At 40.3% G+C, this 24,739-nt stretch overlaps 1 protein-coding gene across 2 annotated transcripts; it reads left to right on the top strand.

The window, feature by feature from the left end:
• Window positions 1-47: 47 nt before the first annotated feature.
• Tmem59 (transmembrane protein 59) lies at window positions 48-24,739 on the top strand. 2 transcript variants are annotated; one of them, XM_038332814.1, is made up of 9 exons: window positions 48-301; window positions 7,109-7,214; window positions 9,335-9,429; window positions 12,363-12,515; window positions 13,856-13,937; window positions 14,969-15,050; window positions 18,887-18,995; window positions 24,206-24,334; window positions 24,624-24,739. In XM_038332814.1, the coding sequence occupies exons 1-9, from the start codon at window positions 113-115 to the stop codon at window positions 24,639-24,641; spliced, it is 963 nt and encodes a 320-aa protein (XP_038188742.1). In that variant the 5' UTR covers window positions 48-112; the 3' UTR covers window positions 24,642-24,739. The 2 variants fall into 2 exon arrangements, with proteins under 2 accessions (XP_038188742.1, XP_038188741.1); XM_038332813.1 differs by lacking the exon at window positions 24,624-24,739 and having other exon boundaries at window positions 49-301; window positions 24,206-24,497.

Here is a 24,739-nt window from a genome sequence, read left to right as displayed (position 1 = left end):
CCGAGTCGGAAGCGCTGGCCGGAGGGGCGGGGAAAGGGGCTGGCCCGGAAGAAGGAGAAACCCTGAAAAGAAAACAGCAACAAGCCAAGCGGCTGTGACAGAGGCGGACAAGATGGCGGCGCCGAAGGGGAAGCTTTGGGTCCAGGCCCAGCTGGGGCTGCCGCCGCTGCTGCTGCTGACCATGGCGCTGGCCGGAGGCTCGGGGACTGCAGCGGCCGAGGCGTTTGACTCGGTCCTGGGGGACACGGCGTCCTGTCACCGGGCCTGTCAGCTGACCTACCCTTTGCACACCTACCCTAAGGTAGGTAGGGCCCATCGACACAGGGCTTCCCTCGTCCCTCGCTGCCCAGCTCTCGACTTCCCACAGCAGTGGCAGCTCGGGGACCCTGGTAGGGAACCCGCGCTTCAGCGACTCCCCCAGCCCTCGGTGTAGCTGCAGTTTTCCTCCTGGATCCTGCCTGCACCCAGCTCCTGCTGTAATTGCCGGAAGTTTGTGCTGCAGGACTCGGCGTTAGGCTGGGGGTGGGGGCACAAAGATGAGAAAAGGGCGAGCCCTTGGGAGCCCGCGGGGGCCACCGGGGAGTGCATCGCTGGCCGGGGTAGAATGAGGATGAAGGCGAGCTCCTGACCTACTAGCAGCGCGGGGGTGGGGAGGAAGGCGCGAGTGCACGCGTGCACAAGATGTTGACTTCCCGTCTTGATCGCGCGCCTTTCTGGGTCGGGAGCGCTTTGTGTTCAGGAGTCTTACAGGCTGACAGTCGTCTGCGGTCTGAAGTGTGAAGTCAGCCTCGGGAGTTGTGAGCAGCACTGGAAGGGAGGATTTCCTTCCTGTCTGTGTTGAGTGACTGTGAGACGCTGCCGCAGGGGACTGGATGTCTTCGTGCAGCAGCAGTTAGTTATATTTCTGCCTTCAAACGAAATATAAAGTAAAATCAACCTCGTCACTCGGTGCAGGCAATAAGGAATGCGTGGAATGGATCGAGAAAAGCGACCGTCCTGGAGAAGACCTACGCTGTGTAGCTAGAGGAGGGGCGGATTCCTACCCCTGGCCCCTCCCCGCAGCCGCTGCCTAGCCTTTAATTCTGCCTCCGTGTTTTTCAGCTCCTTCTGAATTCTGTTTACTCAACATTCTAAATTGCGTGGTGACTCTCACCACCCCTTTCCCATATATAATTAGGGCATATACCCCTCCCCACCTTGCTTTGTAAACGCTTTCGCCGACGCTGGTGTTTTTTTAATCCTCGTTTTCCTTCGTCTTTTATGTGCTCTTTGCTTAACCATTGTGGCTATCCTTCTTCGCCTCCTTTAGCTACAAAGTGACCATGATGACAGATCCAGTGACTTAATGTTCCATATTGACAAGTGCTTTCGGGTCTTTGATATGGAAAATTGTAAATTCTGTACCTTCCAGCATTTTGTTTGCCTTTCATCTAAGGATCATCTGTTACAATCAAAACATAAAAAAAAAAAAACTCCACAAAATTGTAGGAGATAGGATTAGCCTTAAATTTGCTGTCAGAAATTAATAAATACTTGAGAGAACCGAAGAGCTGAGCATGGTAAAGAACACCTGTAATTGCAGACTACAGGGGACTGAGGTCAGAGGGTCAAGGCCTGCCATGGGCCATCCTTGGGGCTGGAGAAGGATTTTTGACTTTCAGACTTCAGTCAATAAACCTCACATCATTAAAAGGCTTCTACAAGAAAGTTCATCAGTGCTGGTCGGCCTAGAATTAGGCTGAGATTTATTCTATACCATGTTAGTGTTTGGTTCCCTCTTTTAAAATGTTTTCCTAGCAAAATTGTAGTGTATGTCAGGATGCTGGGAGCATAAATATGTATTTGAAAGACATGAATACCAGGAGCCTCTGAATCTTTCTTGGATGTGGTTGTTGTTGTTGTTTGTTTTGAGACAGGATTTCCCTGTGTGGTCCAGGTTGGTTGTTTAGTCTCAATCTTCCTGACTCAGGCTCCCCATTGCTGCTGGGATTACAGATGTGCGTCACCATGGCCGATGCCTTAAGTGTTGTTATAGCATTCACTACTTTCTAATAGTTGATGTGATATCAATAAGTCATGTTCACTTATTAATGCTGGGATTTTTCTTTTTGTTTTGAGACAGAGGTTCTCTATGTAACAACCCTGGCAGTCTTGGAACTCTGTAGCTCTGTAGACCAGGCTTGCCTTGAACTCAGGTCCACCTGCCTCTCCCTCCTGAGCACTGGGATTAAACGCAGGCTATTAATGCTGTTCTTGACCAGAATTCCAAATCATTGGCCCCCTGTCTGTCCTGAACTTAAATTTACTTTGTTTTTGAGACAGGATCTCCTTCAACTCATAACAGTCCTCCTGCCTTACCGTCTGAGTTCTCGGATTATACACATATTTTGGAGTGTTTGTTTGAGACAGTGTCTTGACATAGCCCAGGATGGCCTCCAACTAACTCCTTGTTCTCTTGCCTCCATCTCCTAAATGCCAAAACTGAGGTCATAGGCTTGCCCACTCTACCCACCTCAAAACTTGTTCTCTCTCTGGGCAAGGAGGCACACACCTTTAATCCCAGCACTTAGGAGGTGGAGACAAGTAAATCTCTTAGTTCAAGGCTAGCCTGGTCTATTGAGTGAGTTCCAGGATAGTCGAGGCTACCCAGAAACCCTGTCTTGAAAAAACAAAGACAAAAGAAACAAACAAAAAGGGAAATAAAAAGTTAAGCTTCTTACCAGGGTCCTATAACTAAGAAGTAGCAGAGTAGAAATTGAGTCTTCAAGCTGTCTGCTGTATGCTGCTGCCAGTTCATAATGAAGCTGAAATACAAATACTTCTGAGTTATTGTGCATTGCAGTACAGGGAAAAAGCAGGGTGTGTTATAAAAAGGAAATAAATTCAAAGTCTCTATTGCCTCTCTTGATCTGATTCCGTAACTGGCAGATAGAAATCTCATTTTAATGACTTTATAATTATTTATTGTAAGGATATAGAGTTTGTAAGTCTATATTTTAAATTAATAAGTTTTGCCCTTTGTTCTCAAAGATTCAGTTGTATGATGTCTGGGCTTAAATGTAAGGAACATAAGACATGTTGATAACAAAACTAATTGAGTCAGTGTGGTCAGTTCTTTACAGGGTATGGGCTTCAGGACTATGCACGACTGTAGTTTTTTCCTGGTTCCTGTTAACTGTGTTTCCATTGATCATTTGATTTCTTAGAACTGTAGGAAAACCACGTGTGCAGAGCCAGTGTGAAGACTGAAACTAATCTAATGCATTTAGAACAAGGTCTACCTAGCACAACCAGTGGTAGCTATTTCTTCCCTGCTGTGCAGCCAAGTTTGCGCACATTTGCTCTTGTCGCACTGAGTAGGAGAATACTTCAAACTAGGTGTGTAGCTCATGCCGGTAAGCCAGCACTTGGGAGACTGAGATAGGAGGATTGCTGTGAGTTTTAGGCCAGCCTGGCTTCCAGGGCGTGACCAATCACAAACAGAGTAAGCCAAAATCAAGGGAGGATAGGTAGCTTGACCTAGCTACGTTAACTAAGGGTAAGAAAATGTACATGAAAACTGTTCAGGTAGCACTGTTGTTAATGGCCTAAAATCACTGAGCTGATCGTCATTATGATGGGAAGCACTCTTTCCTTATGCTTTATATTAGAAGATTACATTTTCTATAAGCTTGCTAGTCACTTGGGATACATAGAGCATGAAATATTTACCATATTTGGATTTATATTCTGTAGAATACAAAATACTTGAAATAAAAATATGACATGACTCTTTTTTTAATATTTATTTCTTTATTATGCATACAATATTCTGTCTGTGTGTATGTCTGCAGGCCAGAAGAGGGCATCAGACCACATTACAGATGGTTGTGAGCTACCATGTGGTTGCCGGGAATTGAACTCAGGACCTTTGGAAGAGCAGGCAATGCTCTTAACCACTGAGCCATCTCTCCAGCACCGACATGACTCTTTGCTTTTGTTTTGTTTGGTTTTTGGTTTTTGGTTTTTTGAGACAGGGTTTCTCTGTGTGGCTTTGGAGCCTGTCCTGGAGCTAGCTCTTGTAGATCAGGCTGGCCTCGAACTCACAGAGATCCACCTGCTTCTGTTTCCTGAGTACTGATATTAAAGGCATGTGCCACCACTGCCCAGCTGACTCTTTTCTTTAAAAAAAAAAAAAGATTATTTTTATTTTACATGTTCGGGTGTTTAGCCTACATGTCTGTCTATATACATGTGAACGCAGGGCAGGTAAATCAGAAGAGGGTATGGATCCTCTGGAGTTAAAGTTACAGGCAATTGTGAGCTGCCATGTGGGTGTTAGGAGCTGAGCCTGGATCCTCTTGAAAGAGCATCCAATGCTCCTCACCACTGAGCCATTTCCCCAGCCTACTCATTATGGGTGTTAATACTTTGTGTTAACACAGCTCTTGGCACATTGTGGGTGTTTATTGACTATTATTAATGTTATATCTATCAGTGCAAGGTAATATGAATGTATAACCCCTCCTAGTGTGCAAGATTAATGTGAGATTATCCTCATTCACAACCGAGAGGACACTGAGAAATCACAGAGGTTAGTAACTTCCCCAAGGTTGTACAGGGTAAGAGGTAAGGCTGAGTTTTCAGGGTTGATTCCAGACCCACTAGACTTCAGCATGCCATATGGTTTTCTAATGTTGGTTCCGGGTGACTTTTGGAGTTGGTTTAACAAAAGAAAGACTGTCTGAGCTGGGCATTTAGTCACATGTGAGCAATCTCAATACACAAGAGCTGAGTGAGACAGGGGATTAAGCGTTCCAGACCAGTTTATAAAATGTCATCTGGTATAGTTCATGGTAAGAGCTCTTTTTTCTTCCTGCTTCCTGTGTGCTGTATAAGGAAATAAATATGTGGTGCTCCAGAAACAGAATTCTTTCGCTGTTTACAAAGCCTGTAAACTGTAAATTCTGATCGTATCTGAGATGTAGTTTTTAATTTAGCAATAAATGCAGCTAGAACCAAGGTCACAAAATGTGCCACCTCCAATGCTGTGTAATAAAACTGACTTCGTGTTGGGCTTGTAGCCATCTCTTCATGTGGGTTATTGCTGCTACATTAGCTTACTAAGTCTTCTGCCGGAAAGAAATGCACACTGCTGTATTCCATGGTTGCTAACTGAGTGTGCATGTTTCCTCGTTAGGTGCCGGCCAGTTGGTACACAGTGGTTCACACAGAAAGTTGCAAGGGCTCCCTCATATACATAGTTTGTTTAAAATACTGTATTCATCAAAGGAAAGAAAAGCTTGTTGGTCTCATTGCTTATAGTCTCATTATGCAATTACTATTTTCTAAGCATAAAGAACCATCCTAAGGGGGGCATCCTATTTTGATTTTTCACACATACTTCTCAATGCTTGTAATTGTTATTTTCTACTTTTAAAACATATTATTATAAAAAATAGAAAACATTATGTTAATGTTACTAATATTTATTGAGAACCTCGTGTCTCACACTCTTTGGTAAGATTAGCAGTCTCCAAGAATTATATTTGGAGATAATAGTGTTGTCTTATTTCTTGTTGAGAAAACTTGAGGTTTCAACAGGTAAAGTAACTTGCATTGGTTTTTGTTGTTGTTGTTTGTTTGTTTTTTAACCAGAAAAAAAAATTGATTCTGGTCTAGCTGATTACAGTAACTGTTCCTATATGTCACCCTCTTGTTCTTGTTTGGATTCTCAGTTAAAGGCAGCCAATTGAAAAATAAGATAAAAATCTTTGGGACTGGAGGATGGCTTAGCTGTTAAGAGCACTTTACTGCTCTTGCGAATGATCCACCTCTGTTCCCTGTAAGTATGTGGCAGCTCACAAACTTCTGTTAACCCTGCACACACATGGTACACATATACTGACATGGGCATGCTTGTGTGCATGCACACACACACATACACACAATTTTTTTTAAAAAATATTTATTTGTTTGTTTGTTTGTTTATTATGTATACAATATTCTGTTTGTGTGTATGCCTGCAGGTCAGAAGAGGGCACCAGACCCCATTACAGATGGTTGTGAACCACCATGTGGTTGCTGGGAATTGAACTCAGGACCTTTGGAAGAGCAGGCAATGCTCTTAACCTCTGAGCCATCTCTCCAGCCCCCACACAAATTTTTTTAAAACAATCTTTTTTAAACATATAGAAATCCTTGCATATGAATATTTGTATAAACATACTTCATCTCATCTTTGTTCTGCCATCGTTTTGCCATTCTGCCTTTGTTTTGGCATTTGCTGTATGAAGCTGGTCCTGATACTTTTGCTAATAAACTGATTTTACATTTGGATGTAGCTGACCATGCCAAGAGTGACCATTGGGTAATTGCTAACTCTTTTCTACCTTGTTCAGAGTTCTGATTGTTTATCATTGCTATTTCTAGTTCTAATTTTCCTAAGTTTTCTAAGTTGTGGCCACGGAACATGCGAAAAGGGGGGTATTTTCAGCTGTTTGACTTTCCTCATAGTATCACTTGAAAAATAAGGAGAAGGGACCGAGTTGTTAGAGTGCTTGCCTAGCGTGCACAGAGTCTGGGTTCTCCGTCTCTAGCATCACACACACCAGGTATGATGGCACATGAAATCCCAGCATCAGAAAGGTAGAGACAGGAGTATTAAAAATACAAAAGCAGGATCTGGAGAGATGGCTCAGCAATTCAGAACACTAGCTGCTTTTCCAGAAGACCTGGGTTCAATTCCCAGCATCCACCTGGCAGCTCACAACTGTGTGTAACTCTGGTTCCAGGGGAATCTAATGCCCTTTTGTGGCCTCCCTGGATACCGCATGTAGGTGTTCCGTACATTCACATACATGCAATAAAATACTTTAAAACCAAAAGTACAAGGTCATCATTTATTGTGTAGGGAGTTAGAAACCAGCCTAGTATGTATGAGAGATCCTGTTTATAACCAAATAATTAAAATTAGGAACTAAAACCATCTTTCCCTCATCCCCTTCAGTACAAAACTTAATGTATAGTTTAAAACAAGCACTAGCTTTGCTTTCTTCTTGATCTTTTTTTTCCCAGCAAAAAGAAAAAATTTTTTTTTTGTAATCGTCTTTGTTTTTGAACTTCCCAGGAAGAGGAGCTATATGCATGTCAGAGAGGTTGCAGGCTGTTTTCAATTTGTCAGTTTGTGGATGATGGAACTGATTTAAATCGGACCAAATTGGAATGTGAATCTGGTAAGATGCTATGCTAATGACATCATCTGTGCATAACATTGGGGCTCTCTTTGAGTTATGCCTTTTATGTATTTTTCCTAGAAAATTACAGACATCCTGTTTAAACTTGTCACCTACCATATTGTATTATAAAATTAAAGTTTTAATCGATGCTGCTAAAAATGTCATGGGCTTTAATCCATCTGTGTTGAGACAGTGTTTATTTTGTGCTATGGATAGGACTCCTTTGTTTAGCCAAGCATTCTGTTTAGACAAATGCAGAGGTAATTATCCAACTCAGAATTCACTACTACCTTTTCATGGTGGTATTATTTACCTAAACCTGTCAGTCAGTTGACACAACTCCAGGGTTCTTACTGAACTGGGCCTTTGACTCTGAAGTGTTTAATAGAGTATTCTTTCTCAGTCGTGCCAGTAAAAATAATCAGTCTCTGTCACCAGTTAACCACTATTCTTACCTTTTGGTGAAAGAGATGTGTTTGATAAAAGAAACCTACAGTCAAGATACAGTGAATGTTTAACTTTGTAAAGAACTGTAATAGAATCTTGTCCTTTTTTTTGCAGTGTGGTCAATGTAGCGGGACACAGCTTTCCCCTGACATGGCTCTCACACTGTATTCTGCGATACTGTGACCTTATTTTTATGGCCCATTCTCCTCACTGGCCATCTTTTTATATTCATAGTGCCACGGTCATGTAATGAGTCTTTTTCTGTTCTGCCAGCCGACTCCCAAATAATGAGATGGAAACTTCTTATTAATTTTGAAAACTCAGTCTATAGCTTAGACTTACTCCTAACTAGATCTTATACATAAACTAGCCCATTTATATTAATCTATGTGCTATCACGTGGTGTTACCTCTTTTCCATCTTGCACCTCCTGTTTCCTCTCCATGTCTCCTGGCGTCTCCCGCGTACCTAGATTCCGCCTTTTCCTTTCTCTTTCCAGAATTTCCACGTATCTCTCCTGCCTAGCTAGTGGCTGTTCAGCTTTTTATTACAGCAGCCATAGCAATCCACTTTCACACAGTGTACAAATACCCCACAGCATGTTCATTTTATCTAGAACCCCTGAGAAGTGTTTTACAGGTACATGTGAGAGTTGAGAAGAAAAATAAAATTGCTGCAGTAGTGAAAAACTACAAGAAAAAAGGACCAATAAGGTAAAGGAAGTAAGTGTATCTGGTAGAGCCCATTGCAGCTTTTTCTTGCCTTTTAAGCATTGAGGATCGAACCCAGGACCTAGGATATGCCAGGCCACTGTTGTGCCACTGAGCTATAGCCCAACTCTATTTTAACCTTTACAATTCCCTATTGTAGAACATCTTCTAGTTCCATTTTCTTAGAATTTAGAGTAATAGGCTAACTGCTTTGTTCCCCCACTCCCACCCCTTGTCATGTTGATATCTTTGTTTCTCAACTGAGCACTCCTAAATATACAAATAACTAACATACCTTATTGGTCCTCTCTTAAATTAGGTAGTGTTTTTTTTTTTTTTTCCATTTCAGACTTATAGAAATCCAACTGGGCCTAGTGGCACAGGTTTGTAATCCCAATTATTTGGAGAGACTGAGGCAAGAAGGGTCAAGACTTGTCTGAACTATAGAGTGAGTTCAGAGCCAATCTGGGCAACTTGGGAAGACCTTGTCTCACTGAGAAATATAAAGGAACCAGAAATATATAGCTTAGTGGTTGGATACTTACCTTGCCCATACAAGGCCTAGAAAAACCAGTAGTCGGGGTTAGGCCCTCAGCCCGGGTTGAGGGCTACAGCCAACAAATGATGATTTTAAACTTTCAGTAGCAACTTCAGGACACCAGACCAGTACTTCCCACTCCACAAGCTTCAGCTCTGAGGATCCCTTATGTGAATGTGTTGTATAGCCAGAGCCCAGGAATGACGTTAATAGACTTGTACATGAGACACTGGGCTTGTAGGAGAGAGATGAAGAAGTTTATTAAACTATTTCCTGTTATTGCCAAATTTGGCAGTTCAAAGATGAAATATTTAAGTATGTCTTTATATATTTATACCCTTATAATATGCCAGATCCCTTTTGCAGCCTTTGTCTTTTCCACCCAACTCCTCTTTCTAAGAATTTGCCTTTTTCTCTTTCAGCGTGCACGGAAGCATATTCCCAACCTGATGAGCAATATGCTTGCCATCTTGGCTGCCAGGATCAGTTGCCATTTGCTGAATTGAGACAAGAACAAGTAAGAGACAATACTGCCTTTCCAACTGCCTTATTGTGTGTTTGACTTGTGTTACATGACATGATTGTTGCCAGAGTGGTCTTATTTTATTGTTAGATTTTATACTTAATTTTTGTCCATCAAAATTATGTTTGCAGATGGAAAAGTTAATGGGAATACCTCCTTTTAAAAAATACTTATTTCCTTTTAAATTGTGTGTATGTGTGTGTCAGAGGATATGTACATGGGTGTAGTGTTTAAAGAGGCCAGAGGCAACAGATTCCCTGAAGTTCAAGTTACAGGTGATTTGAGCCATCTGACATGGGTGCTAGGAATCTAACTCAGGTCCTCTGGAAGAACAGTACATCCCCTTAACCACTGAGCTATATCTTCAACCCCCTGGAAAACTATCTTAAAATGCTTTCCTGCTAAAAATTATGTTTGTACCCATAATCTCATTTTTTTTCTCACAGTCATTGGCAAAGAGAAATTGATATTTAAGCTCCTTTTTCCATCTCCTTTGCTGCTGCCTTGAGTCAGACCAGCATCGTTTGTCATCTGTATTGCTCAACTAACTTCCAGACTGTTTTTCCATTTTAACCCTTTCTAGTTTGTAGGCAGAGTGTGCTCATTCATTCCCAGACGCTCAGACCCAAAAGAATTACACAGAAACTGTATTAATTAAAACACTGCTTGGCCAATCACTTAGACTTATTGCTAGCTAGCTCTTATATCTTAAATTAACCCATTTCCATTATTTTATATTTTACCACAAGGCTCGTGGTTTATTGGTAAGGTTTCTGGGCATCTGTTTCCTTCTGTAGCTACATGGTATCTCCCTGACTCTGCCTACTATCTCTCTATATATATCAGATTTCCCACCTGACTATATTATGCCCTGCTATTGGCCCAAAGCAGCTTCTTTATTAACCAATGGTAATAAAACATATTCACAGCATACAGACAGGAATCCCACATCATTAGTTCTTCCCTTATCCTGGGTCTAGATATCTTTCTTTCTAAACAGAAATCTTGTCATCCTTCTATCATGTAATTTAGTAGTTCCAAATTACATAAAGGTTAAGTACAAATGGCCTATCATAGTTTAGCTTCCAAAAATCTCTATAATGTCATCTCTGAAAGTTCCTTACTCCTCATGAACTATATACAAGGAAAAAGGTTTCAATTTTTATAAAAATGTTTTTAACAAATTAATTTTGGACAGTAATTTTTCAGTGTTGTGTGTAAGAAATATAGCCTGTTGGGTAGGAGGCTCAGGAGACAGTCTGTACATTCCTGAGAGTGTGTCTCTGTTTCTGTACTCACCATCTACGAGAATGCGCCTCTGTGACTGTTGGCTTTGCTCCACTGTGCAGCCAGGGTTACTCATGCTGAAGAATTTTATACATAAGCAAGGATATGTCAATGAATTTTTGTTAATATAAGCAAGTAAAGAGCTTCACTTCTTTTACCATATGATATTCCAAATGGATGTATCATGATATCAATAGTCCATTGTCTTAGGGTTGACTTTGGTAGGCAAGATCTCATGTAGCCCAGGTTGACTTGAACTCCTGATTCCCCTCAATTTTAGGATTACAGCTTGAGCTATTACATCCAATCAAAGCAGCCCTTGTATGTGAACATAAAGGTTCTTTCTAATATTTTCTTTTATAAGTATTACATATTTTATATATTTGTGAGTATATCTATAAATAAGAACATAAAACTAGAATTGCTGCAGTTTGTGAGGTTTTAATTTTGAGAAATAGAGCAAAATTTCCCTCCATGGAATTTGTACAATTTTTTTTAAAAAATCTGGCATGATACTTTGTGTTTCTTCTCCTATTCCCATGTGCCTAGTGAATCTCCGACTCTGGGGAGGTGTTATTTTCTTTGAAAAGTCCTAACTATCCTCACTCCTGTTTACAGTAGTCTCCCTCCTTACATATACATGCTGCCCTATGGTAATCATTTTTCTATATAAATTGTTCTGATTAAACACAGGGGTTCATTGATGATTACAAAAGATATATGTAGACATGACATGCTTGTAAACTCAGCTTTCAGGATGTTATTCCTGGAGGATTTCAAGTGTAAGCTTAGCCTAAGCTAGATAGCAATATCCCATCTCGAAATAAAAACAAAAACAGCTGGTCCTCTGATTTCTTTAAATTTGTAGCCTCAATAAATACTTGTTGAGTGAATTTGTGAAGACTTCATAGCTATTACATGGAAAACTGGATCCTGGATACAGATCTCATTCTAAAAGCTGTTTTTTGCATTGCAGTAGCTCTTGATGATATCTCTCCTGATGTAAGATGAACCAAAGTTATTCCTAGAGCACAGCAGTCCATGTCCTGAGCCTGTGCTCTGGGGTCAGTGTTGCTTAATAAGTTAAGTAGTCACAATTGGAGGTAGACTGAGATACCAGTTGGTGTTAAAATCTTGTCAGTCGTACCTGTTACATGTATTAATACCATGAGTCCCCTCAGCATTCACAGTAAGCAAGTCCCATATTTTCTGCATATATTTTTTCCTTTGATGTTTATTAAGACATGATTTCTCCTTCTATGGGAATATTAAGGATAAGAATGAGATGATTTGTCCTTTCCATTCAAGTCTGTCGTTTGGTGATCCTTATTTAATAAGATCTTAAGAGTCTCCATGTTTGGGGGCTTGGATCAATGCCTGTTGTCCTGATAGATGGAGGTCATGGGTTGTGTATAAAGGTATTTGGTAAGGTTAAGTAGCCCGGAATGTTAAGCTTTACTATAGTTAACTTGCTTCAGCAACAGCGTTTAGTCTAGTGCAGATGATTATAGCTGTTCATGTAATCATCTGTAATCTTTCCCAGTAAAATTTGAATCATATCCAGTATGTTGTTCTCTTTCATATACATATTATAAATTACTTATTTCTTATTACTTAAATGTTTTTGTTTGTTTGTTTAGCTCATGTCCCTGATGCCAAGAATGCACCTCCTTTTCCCTCTGACTCTGGTGAGGTCGTTCTGGAGTGACGTGATGGACTCTGCGCAGAGCTTCATCACCTCTTCATGGACTTTTTATCTTCAAGCTGATGATGGAAAAATCGTTATATTCCAGGTGACAACTGTGCCTCACAAATTGACCTAAATACAGCAATAGTCAAGGAACATGTCTTACATGAGTATGTCAGCATAGAACTGTGTAATTGGTCACTTAAATATTTTTGTCAAATAGTGCTGCTTAATTGGCCTTCATGGAAACATTGAGCAGCAGGACACAATGTAATTACCTTTCCTTCTGTCTCTTGAAAGCCTGACCCCAAGCTCAGTGGTTCTTATTTGGTCTTCTTGGTTTTATAGTGACTAAATTTATTAAATGAAAAATCTAGATAGGAAGATAATCATATACTTTGAACATGAATAGTGGTATATATAAAAAAAAAAAAAACACTAAAAAAGGCATTATGAAGCCGGGCGGTGGTGGCGCACGCCTTTAATCCCAGCACTCCGGAGGCAGAGGCAGGCGGATCTCTGTGAGTTCGAGGCCAGCCTGGTCTACAAGAGCTAGTTCCAGGACAGGCTCTAAAAAAGCTGCAGAGAAACCCTGTCTCGAAAAACCAAAAAAAAAAAAAAAAAAAGGCATTATGACAAGATAACATTTCTGGAGAGGTAATTTTTCTCTTGTCTAATAATTTCCTGTGTGATGAGATGTTGATAGGTGCTGACCTAGAAAGTTATGTTCTGTTGTCTTAGAGTACTTACTGGTCCAGAATTCTAAGGATACCGATATTTGGGGATATTTAGTTCCCTGATATAAAATTATATTGCATTTACATATAACCTACAAACTCCTTCCCTGTGTTGTTATAGGTTACTTAACAATAAGTTTTCTTGAACTGAAATGGCTACAATATTGCTAGGTGATAATATTATTAGTGTTACTGTTGAATATCCAGTCAGTTAACTGAAAAGTTGTGGACCATGTGACTGCATGTTAATTCATCCGAGTTGCTTATGATACCTAACACAGTGTGAAATCTATACAAATAATTATTATGCTGCCTTGTTTAATAACAGGGGATACATCTATGCATATTCAGTACATATTTCCCCCCATGATTGGTTTAATCATAGATATGAAATGCAGTGATATAGAGAACTGACTGTGTTATCTGAAATCTTTAAGTAGTTTGACGAAGTTATATTATCCCTGCTTATGAGCATCCAGCATCCTTAAGGTCATACTGTCAGTTACTAATATAAATAGTATTCAGCTCAAACTTGGGGCACTTTAACTTCTAAACCCATATTGTGTTTAATATGTTTATTTTTTTGTGTGCTGTACTTGTTACTTTTTTCTATTTAAATGTTGATACTATAGATGATGTGTTCTAGAACTTGTTACTGAAAACAGCTTCTGAGGTACACATGACTTAATTGCTTTCATTATCATTTTAGTCTAAACCAGAAATTCAGTATGCACCTCAGTTGGAGCAGGAACCTACAAACTTGAGAGAATCATCTTTAAGCAAAATGTCCTGTAAGTTATTCTAAATAGATGGATAAACCTCAGCTGTCAGATCTGTTGTAATTGCCCCTTCCGACTTTTCTAATGCACTGAATCTGGGAATCCATTTGGGGGTTTGCAGTTCTAACAATTTCCATGTCCTGGTGATGCTGTTCGCCTGGGGACCACCTGGAGAAGTGTTCTAAACACTGTTTCAAAGCATGCCTTGAATATGAACTAGCCAAACAGTGGGGTTTTTTTTCCTAAAAAATAACTAAAGAGCTGGAGAGATGGCTCAGTGTTTAAGAGCATTGCCTGCTCTTCCAAAGGTCCTGAGTTCAATTCACAGCAACCACAGCAACCACATTGTGGCTTACAACCATCTCTAATGAGATCTGATGCCCTCTTCTGGCCTTCAGGCAAACACAGACAGAATATTATATACATAATAAATAACTAAATATTTTTAAAAAAATAACTGAATAGTGACACTAACTTTAAAGTATGAGTTCCCTATTCTCTTTTTATTTCTATGCTAGATGTGACTTTTAAATCATAGGAGCATCAAGCATCAGACTAAAACAGAGTTTATCTTTGAAAATGTACTACCTTATTTTACATATTGATATAATTAACTTACTGATTTTTTTATTGAGTGGGAATGAGTAGATAATGCTAACATAGACTGTTATAATTAGAATAAAACAGATTCTGTTACTCAAGTCCACATGTAATTAAACAGAAAACATCAGTATCAAAAACACTTGAGCCTGGAATGGTGATGCACACCTTTAATTCCAGCATTCAGAAGGCAGAGGCAGACAGATGGCTGTGAGTCCGAGGCCACTGTGGGCTACAGAACAAACAACATTTGAAAGTAAGGCAGGAAATTCATAATATGATAGAATACCCATTTGGTTTTTGGGGTGCCAAAGGAATTTTAACGTGTAGCTGTGTCAAATTATACTCACAAAAATTACCTTTAGGTTGTACATATCTAGAAGAAGTCAGTGAAACTTAATATTTAGGATATATATTTCATATACCTGTACTTATTATTTCAGATCTGCAGATGAGAAATTCGCAAGCACACAGAAACTACCTTGAAGATGAAGAAAGTGACAGCTTTTTACGATGCCTATCTCTGTATGTGTTTTTTAATATATATAAAAGATAAAGCCTGGTTTGTGTCAGTCTTCCTGTTTTTGTTATTTAAAAAAAATTAATTAGATTTAAAAACAAATACAAATTATATATATGTATATAGAAATTAATTCTAATTTTTATATTAGAAGTATAATAAAAGTTAAATAGACTTTTTTTTTCAACTTCTCTTCCAAACTTGTATTTTTGAATGATGAGTCTGATTAGAAGGTATTGTGTGTAGTATTTTTAAAACTGACACATATTGCTGGTCAGTGGTGGCACATGCCTTTAATCCCAGCACTTGGAAGGCAGAGGCAGATGGATCTCTGTGAGTTCAAGGCCAGCCTGGTCTACAAAATGAATTCCAGTGCAGCCAGGACTGTTTCACATAGAAACCCTGTCTCAAAAATAACAGCAACAGCAACAACAACAACAAAAAGTGGGCCAGTGAAAGGCTCAGTGGTGAAAGGTACGTGGTGTCAAGCCAGAAACCTAAGTTTGATTCCTGGGACTTACATGGTGGAAGGAGAGAACCAACTCCACAAGTTGTCTTCAGACTTCCACGCTTATACCATCACATGTATATGTTTGTTCCCCACAATTTAAAATAGGGTAAAAAAATTTAATATTTAAAATATGATGAAATTTGCATGCATAAACATTATGCGCATATGTTTGCTCCTCACAATTTAAAATATGATAAATTTTAAAAATTGACACATATAAATATATGGAGTATGAAGTGCTATTTTGATACATGTATGCATCATGTAATGATCAGACAGGATAATTAGCATGTACATCACTTAGACACTGGAAATCCTCTCACAGTCATCTTGAAGCAGTACATTACTGCTACCTGCAGTCACGCTGTTGTTGGGTAGGACAGAAGTCACTGTCCTCACTGTAGCTTTATCTGTAGGCCAGCCTCTTCTCTTAACCTCCTCTTCCTGCTACTTAGTAAAACCCAAACAGAACAGATAGTTTTTCACCATACAAGGACTTTTTTTTTAAGATTTATTTATTTATTACATATACAGTGTTCTGCTTGCATGTATACTTGCAGGCCAGAAGAGAGCACCAGATCTCATTACAGATGGTTGTGAGCCACCATGTGGTTGCTGGGAATTGAACTCAGGACCCCTGGAAGAGCAGTCAGTGCTCTTAACCTCTGAGCCATCTCTCCAGCCCATACAAGGGCTTTCTTGACTTGTGTTAAGAAATGTCTTTTCTAGACAGTTAAATTAAGCTGCTCTGGGGCCTGGAGATGACTTCGTGGTAACACCAAGTGTGACAACCTAAGTTCAGTCCTGGGACCCACATGATGGAACGAAAGAATCAGCACCCACAAGGTGTTCTCTGACCCCCACACACTATGTTAAAAATAAAGTTCAACTTTAAAGTCTGTCTGAGTGATTAAGAATTGGATTTATATCCACATGGACAGATAAGCAGTTAGAAGAGATTGGTAAGGACTATAGACTAAAAAGAGCTAGGACATGTCAACTCTGTGCCAGGAACTCCTAGGGGGAACAGGAAGAAAACAGGGAGGTGGGAGTGATGGCTACATTATGCCCTCCCTCCAAGGAAGGACTGTCAGGCACTCTGAGGAGCAGAGAGGATTTTATCAAAGTGTGCTGCCTGCTTCTGCTCGTAGGAGTGCCGACTGAGCCCTCCTTCTCTCCTTACCCCACAAAAGGAAAGGAATCAAAGAAAGGCCATGCATTTTATTTTCTACTACATTGTGTGCCAAACATTTTGATTAAGTTGCAAGCCATTCTGTCTCACAGTGTATTGTTCTAGGGGATCATTTTGGTTGAGTATGACACTATAATGAAATTTTGAAATTATTTATATATACATACACACACACATATTGTGTGTCAGAAGGTGAGGGGATATTTACAGCATGTAGTAATTGGTTCCTTCTTTCCACTGTGTGGGTTCCAGGGATCAAAATCAACTCATGAGAGCTTGGCAGCAATTATCCTTATCAACTGAGCAATCACCGGCCCTAACCTAACAATTTAAAAATAATCTTTTGAATGTCTTACTTAGAAAAAAGCGAACTTTTAACTAGAAGTTTATTCTCTACAAGTCTGTGTGTATAAACATGAATTATTTTATGTCCTACATTTGAATAAAAGAGTTGTCAGGAAGACTCCTGAATCCCGATAGATAGGGACTAGGCTGGAGAGCTTGAGCAAATTATGAGGCTGGATGTAGGCAGTGGGCAGGGAGATGAGGAAGTCATGGTGATGGCTAAGCATCTACAGGATCTGCTTTGCTTTGCTGTGGAGGCTGAGAAAAAAAGATGCACTTAGAGATGAGCCCCAGCTTTCTGTCTCTGCTAGTTGCTGATATCCAATGTGTCCTCCCCCAGAGCAGTGAGCTCTAGGACAGGACTGGACCCTGTGAAGGAGAGCGAATGCTTTTTCATTAAAGTCAATTATTTAAAACTTAGCGTCAAAGGGGAATTACATGCTTTCAGAAAATCTGCTTCTTTTAAAGTAAACTAAAACTGCTTTATTTATTTGGGTATGAGTGTGTATGGCACAGCACATGTGTGGAGATCAGAAGACAGTTCTCTTTCCACCAGGTAGATTCCTGGGATCAAGCTCAGCTCAGTCTCCTACAGCTCACGTTCTTCTTTTGTTGGGAGACAGTGACCAGCTTGCCACTCCTTCAGGTGTTGAGAAAAGTGGATGGATCAGTGGTGATCCATAATATGGGACCTTTGGCCATGAATGAACAAGTGAGAATTAGGGACTGTCGCAATCTTGAGACTCCTAAATGCCCTCCTACTTTAGGATTTTTTTTTAGTCATAAGGAAAATATAATGGTCACAAAATGCTTTATAATCCATTTACTCTACATATTTGAAATGTTATAGGAAAACTGATTTCTGGAAGTTTGTTGTGAATTCTTTCATAAAACAAATGATTATTTCATAATTTCCTTAACTTTTAGGTGTATTTTCTTAAATGAATATCATTGCAATAACCTGCAAATTAAGAACCATTATGTTCAATTTTTAGGACATGTGCTTGTTTTGTCTAATTTAGTAACTAGAATGTTTTCTTCAGGTTTGTGACCCAGACTTGTAATTCTAGCGGGGTAGGAACATGGGAGTCCCAGGTCAGCCTTGTCACACACCGAGCTTGAGGCCTGGGCTACATGAAACCCATCTCAAAAGAAAATAAAAATGTCCAGGCATTGGTGGCACACGCCTTTAATCCCAGCACTCGGGAAGCAGAGGCAGGTAGATCTCTGTAAGTTTGAGGCCACTTGGGTCTACAGAGCTAGTTTCCAGGAAGCCAGAGCTGTTACACAGAGAAATCTTGTCTAAACCCCCCCAAAAGTAAATAAAAATGCTCTTTTCAGTAATTTGAGGGGATTACTTTTGATTTGTTTATGTTTTTAATAGGGTCTTACTATGCTATAGGTATAGTCTGTACTCCAGTTTGACTGCACTAGATCTAACTGTGTATCCCTGGCTGACCTGGAACTCAGAGATCTGTCTTCTTCTGCCTCTGGAGTGCTGGGATCAAAGGTGTGTGCTACCACGCCCAGCAATTTGAGATAATTTTTATATATGTAGTAGGAAGTCTGATTGAAATCTATCTGATTTCATCATTATTAATTATTGTAAGATTTATATAGCGAGGCTACAGAAATTTTAGAAATAGAGGAAAGAACATCAAATCATTCTAATTAACTAGCTGTAATATTTCCTTGCGCTAATATGTTTTGTTAATAATTACAGAGCTAGTGCACAGAGTTTTGTGTTCCAAGTGTGCGAAGCGTGTGACTAGCTGTTGCTGTTGTTTTCGCAGTAACTCTGGGTGGATTTTAACCACGACTCTGGTCCTCTCGGTGATGGTGTTGCTCTGGATCTGTTGTGCAGCTGTTGCTACAGCTGTGGAGCAGTATGTTCCCCCTGAGGTAAGTCTAATTTTAACCCTTAGGTACTAGAAGACAGAGCCACATGAATAACCATTTTGAGTGCCTTGTTCAGCTAGAAAAAACAAGGCCCTGCTAATAGAATGAGAAGTTCTGTAACTTAAACCAAAAGTTTGTACCCCAGGCATAGTGTTCCCACTCTGCATTGACATTTCTGTTGATTGGCTTGAGCACAGTGCCCCTCTGCTTCTCTGAAACTGAAGAGAATGCTGGCAGCACTCGCTAAGCTAGGATGTAAGAGAAGACTTGTGGAGCCACTTAAAATTAGGAATCGATTGCCATGATGTTGTTTTAGAAGCTACAAAACCAGTGTTTGTTTGATTCCGAATTCCTGTGTTCTGGTACCTACCCTCAAAGAGATTATGACTTGCTTCCTTTTGGTAATTAAAATTTAACTAGCTGAAGAAACAATTGTTAAGGTAAAGGATGTTTGTTTGGGGAAAAAGCTGTAATTTGCTGATTCAATTTAGTCTCCAAGAATAGCAAGCTATTTATGTAATTAAATGTGGGATAATGTCTATTGACAGCAAATCCAACTGAAGCAAGTATGAGATCTGTGTCTAAAATGCCATAGGGAAAAAGCACTGAGGGAAATGAAAATAGACTCCGTGGTAAGTCTTTGGCATGATATAGCACGTAAAGGTTCCCAGAACCTAGGACAGGGTACTAACTAGCGTCAACTTCGTTCTTTTAAGATTTGTAGAATATTTTTTTGTATGTCAACCCAATGTCCAGCAATATCTATTACACGATTTTCCTCCTTGTTTGCTTTTCGAGTCAAGATCCAAGACTGGAATTACAAGCCAGCACTACCATCCCTAGTTTTTGTTTTAGCTTTTAATTTTGGATATGGATGTTTTGTCTGTATGTGTATATGTATACCTTGTGTGTGCAGTGCACACAGAGGCTAGAAAGAGTTTGGATCCCCTGGGATTGGAATAGACAGTTGTGAGCCACCATGTGGATGCTGGGAATACAACCCAGGTCTTCTGGAAAAGCAGCCAGTGCCTGTAACCACTGCACCATCTCTCCAGCCCCTGTGCCTGATTCACACAGCGTGTCTTATTCCATTTTATGTGTGAAGAAGTAGCCTTAGAAAGTCTAGGTGAAGCCGGGCGGTGGTGGCGCACGCCTTTAATCCCAGCACTCGGGAGGCAGAGGCACGCGGATCTCTGTGAGTTCGAGACCAGCCTGGTCTACAAGAGCTAGTTCCAGGATAGGCTCCAAAGCTACAGAGAAACCCTGTCTCGAAAAAACCAAAAAAAAAAGAAAGTCTAGGTGATGTTTCTATGATTGTTTAGCTATGAAGGTATTGAGGCTGGAGTGAAGTTCACGATCAATGAACTTTTTGGTTTTGCCTTCAGCTTTTTGAGACAGGGCTGTCTTGAAACTCACCACACATGGGCCTGGAGCTCACAGAGATCCACCTGCCTCTGCCTTTCGAATGCCGGGGTTAAAGGTGTGGCCACAGCACCTGGCACTTGCTTTTACTAAGTCAGCACACAACAGAAGGTTTCATCATAACACCTGCATATGTCTATCATTAGCTTTCGTTCTCCTCTGTCCTCTCGGTATTTGAGGTAAGATCTTACTTTGTAGTCTTTCCTGGGCTAGGATTTACTTTGTAGTTCAGGCTGCCCTTGCTCTCATAGCAAGTCTCTGAGTGCTGGAATTATACCTGGTTTGGTAAAGTGAATAAGAGGAGCAAATAGTAATTGCACAAAATGTAATGGAAAGCAGACACTGTGTGCTGGGATTGTCAAATACAGCTTTTAAATAAGAGGAGCAGGGCAAGGTATTGTGACCTGAACTTTGAAGAATAGGTGGTCAGATGTAGATTAGCAGGTTGAAAGGTAGACAGTTTTACCCATGTATGAAAAATAAATTCACTATTGGAAGATTACTCAAGAGTTGATAAATCTCAGTAGAATCTACCTATTTTTAAAGCTTTTTGGCTCTATTTATGTATTATGTAGTGTGTGTGTGTGTGTGTGTGTGTGTGTGTGTGTGTGTGTGTGTGTGTAGAGGTCAGAAGACAACTTGTGGGAATCATTTTTCTCCTTGTATCAGGTAGGCCCTGGGATTCAGGCAAAGGTAGTTAGGCTTAGCAGACAGCCTGAACCCGTCTATTTATGAGTATACTGATTTCTTTTTTTTTTTAAGATTTATTTATTTATTATGTACACAGTGTTCAGCCTCCATGCCTGCAGGCCAGAAGAGGGCACCAGATCTCATTAGAGATGGTTGTGAGCCACCATGTGGTTGCTGGGAATTGAACTCAGGACCTCCAGAAGAGCAGTTAGTGCTCGTAACCTCTGAGCCATCTCTCCAGCCCCGAGTATATTGATTTCTTACTTGGTTCCCAGATGTGTATGTTTAAATACTTATTTAATATTTGTATTTGGCAGTTTAGGAATCAAATTCAGGGCTTTGCATATTCTAGTCAAATGCTCTATCACTGAATTATATTCCCAGACACTTAGGTTTTAGCTGTTTTATTTTTTCCTGGTAAAGTTGGAATTCAGTATTTTGCATAAGGTTACCTTTGCCCACTACTCCCTTTGAGCTTCTTCATGTACTCAAAATACTCATGGCGGGCTGGAGAGATGGCTCAGTGGTTAAGAGCACTAACTGCTCTTCCAGAGGTCCTGAGTTCAATTCCCAGCAACCACATGGTGGCTCACAGCCATCTATAATGAGACCTGGCGCCCCCTTCTGGCTTGCGGGCACACATGGAAGGAATGCTGTACATATAATAATAATAATAAAAAAGAACATTAAAAAAAATACTCATGGCAATAAATCAATAATCTATAGTAAAAAAATCCTTATTGACCTCACTCCTGTGAAGTCCTAGTCCCTTCCTTCTTAATTCATTGTAGGAAGTTTCTGTGTCCTGGCAGCCGCTCCCAAATAACCACAGAGACTTAATATTAATTATAAATGCTCAGCCAATTGCTTAGGCTTGTCTCCAGCCAGCTCTTACAACTTAGATGAGCCCATTTCTATTATCTGTGTGCTGCCCCAAGGCTCATTCATCTCCTCTATGAACTCCCCATTTTGCTCACTCTGCATCTCATGGTGTCTCCTCCTCACTCCCAAGATTCTGCCCCTTCTTCCCACTGTTATTAGTCTGGTTCTCCTGCCTAACCATATCCTACCTAACTATAGGCCAGTCAGCTTCTTTATTAAACCAATCGCAGTGACATATTCACAAGTATAAAGGAACATTCCACCTTTTGTATTTGTTCTTCTTACCCTGTAAAATGAAGATACACATAGACTTTGGTCTGCCTGTTGCCGAGACTAAATTGCAGTCTTTGAGTGGAATTTGCCTTGATAAATACAACACAGCATTTACTTTCTGCTCACCAAACTTAATTGCAACTCTCGAGCCCTTTCTTCTGGGTATTGTTCTAAGTGTTTTCCATGTGTTTGCTCCTTACATCCTCACTGCAACCTTGTGAGGCAGCTGCTGTTGCCATCCCTACTCTCCCCACAGGAAATGTGCAGCAAATTTTGAAACTGTTTCATTTACCAGTAAATGGTAGAACCACAAAGGGCACCCTGCCTAACTCCAAAGCCATTGATCTTTTGTCTGGCCTGGGGTCATAAGTCAGGCATCAGGAGCTGCTGTCCTCAGTGCCCTCTTTGACACTGGAAAGCAGACATCTCTTGGACCAGCGCTTCATGTTTTGCCCTCCCATCCCCTCAACTGATTGGAAAGTACTTGTTGGTCTCACACAATTCCTCCCTTTCAGATAACTCTTTTAAAGATGTATTTTGTGTATGTGTAAGCCTGTGTGTGTATGTGCATGCATGCACACCTGTGTGAGTTTATGTGCACCATGTATAAAGAGTCCGTGAAGGCCAGAAGAGGCCATTGGATCCCCTATAATTGGAGTACTGGTGGTTGTGAGTGGGTGTGTGGCTCCTGGGAACCGAACCCAGGTCCTATGGGGTAGCATCTCTGAACTGCTGAGTCATCTCTCCAGCCTCTCAGATGACTCGGTTCTTTCTCATGACAGGATGTCAGTGCTAGGATGGCTTTTTTGGATTGTGTAGTTCTGTGAGACAATTTCTTTATTTTTTTCTTAGTTCTTTGGGGGAACACCCCACTTTTCTACTTTCATTTTTTTTTGTTTTAGTAGCTTAATTTTTAAAAATTTTACTTACATGTATGTGTGTGCCTGCTTGTCTGTATGTGTACCATGTGTACAGAGTTCCTAAAGCGACCAGAAGAAAGGATCATATCTCCTTGTGGAGTTATGAGCTGCCTAGTCTGGGTGCTGAGATTGAACCCAAGTCTTCTGTAAGAGCTGCAATGGCTCTTAACCACTGAACTGTCTCTCCAGACCCTGCTTTATTATATTTTATTAAAAGTAACACTATAAGGGGTTGTATATATTTATGAAGATCGTTTTACTAGTGTTAGAATGTATTATTTATAGTCTGTGCTCTTAGAGACATTTAAAGCAGAACATGTCATTTTTTTGCTTGACAAGTTAGACAGCTGCAACGAATCATTTCCCTACTGAACAGGAGACTTTAGGATATAGAGGACTTGGTCATTTGAGACATCCGTCAAAACTCCAGAATGAAAGCTCTTAATAACCATGTTAACTTCATTTAAACCAAAGCACGTTTGCTTGGTACTTAGTCATTACACCTCTAAGGATTTACGTTAGGATGTGTGGGAAAACTTCCCTGGGTTGTCTACAGGGGACCTAGTCTCATCCATAAAACATGCTCCCTTCTTGCTAGGTGGTGGTGGCACACACCCTTAATCCCAGCACTCCAGAGGCAGGTGAATCTCTGAGTTCATATCTAGCCTGGTCTACAGAGCTGGGATAGCTAGGGCTACACAGAGAAATCCTGTCTCAAAGAACAAAACAAAACAGCCGAAACACGTGCTCCATTCTAGAAGATACAGAAGAATTTTTCAGACCAAATATCCATAGATGAATTGTGCATGTTGCTTTTGTTTGTTTTATTTTCTGTGTTTTAAGACTGTATCTTTCTGTGTGGCCTGGCTGGCCTGAAACTTGTAAGGAGCCTCCTTCCTCTGCCTCCCAAAGCACTGGGAGTGTGCACCACCATGAGCTCTAGGGGTGGGATTGTTATTTGGAAACTTAGTTGGAAGGATTCTGGAGCATCCAAATTAATGATGTGTGTTGATTTTTCTTTTGCAGAAACTGAGTATCTATGGTGACTTGGAATTTATGAATGAACAAAAGCTAAGCAGATACCCAGCTTCTTCTCTTGTGATTGTTAGGTCTCAAACTGAAGATCACGAGGAAGCAGGGCCTCTGCCCACCAAGGTGAATCTTGCTCATTCGGAAATCTAAGCTTTTTTAAAGAAAGTGTCATCGACACATCAACTTCCATTCCTCATAGAGCTTTTTAAAATGGTTTCATTGGATATAGGTCTTAAGAAATCACTATTAAATGCAAATAAAGTTACTCAACTCTGTGAAGACTTTATTTGCTGTAACTTTACCTGTATTTTTCTAGTCATTTAAGACACGGACATTGGGTTGTATTTTTATTTTACTAATACCTGTAGCTATTTTGTTAGTTGCATTGGTTTTTGGTTTTCTCCTATCTTAGCCAAATTCTCTGAGCTGATGATTGTCCTCCCCACCTCCTGCCATGACACTGCAGTCATCTTACTTATAAGCTGAGTGCTTAGGATGTGATGCGTCTGCCTGGAAATGGCCTCCAGA

Source organism: Arvicola amphibius, chromosome 6 (genome assembly GCF_903992535.2).
Source record: "Arvicola amphibius chromosome 6, mArvAmp1.2, whole genome shotgun sequence".
Classification (NCBI taxonomy): domain Eukaryota; kingdom Metazoa; phylum Chordata; class Mammalia; order Rodentia; family Cricetidae; genus Arvicola; species Arvicola amphibius.
The sequence above is the reverse complement of the archived record's forward strand: the minus strand, read 5'-3'. Positions and strand labels throughout refer to the sequence as shown.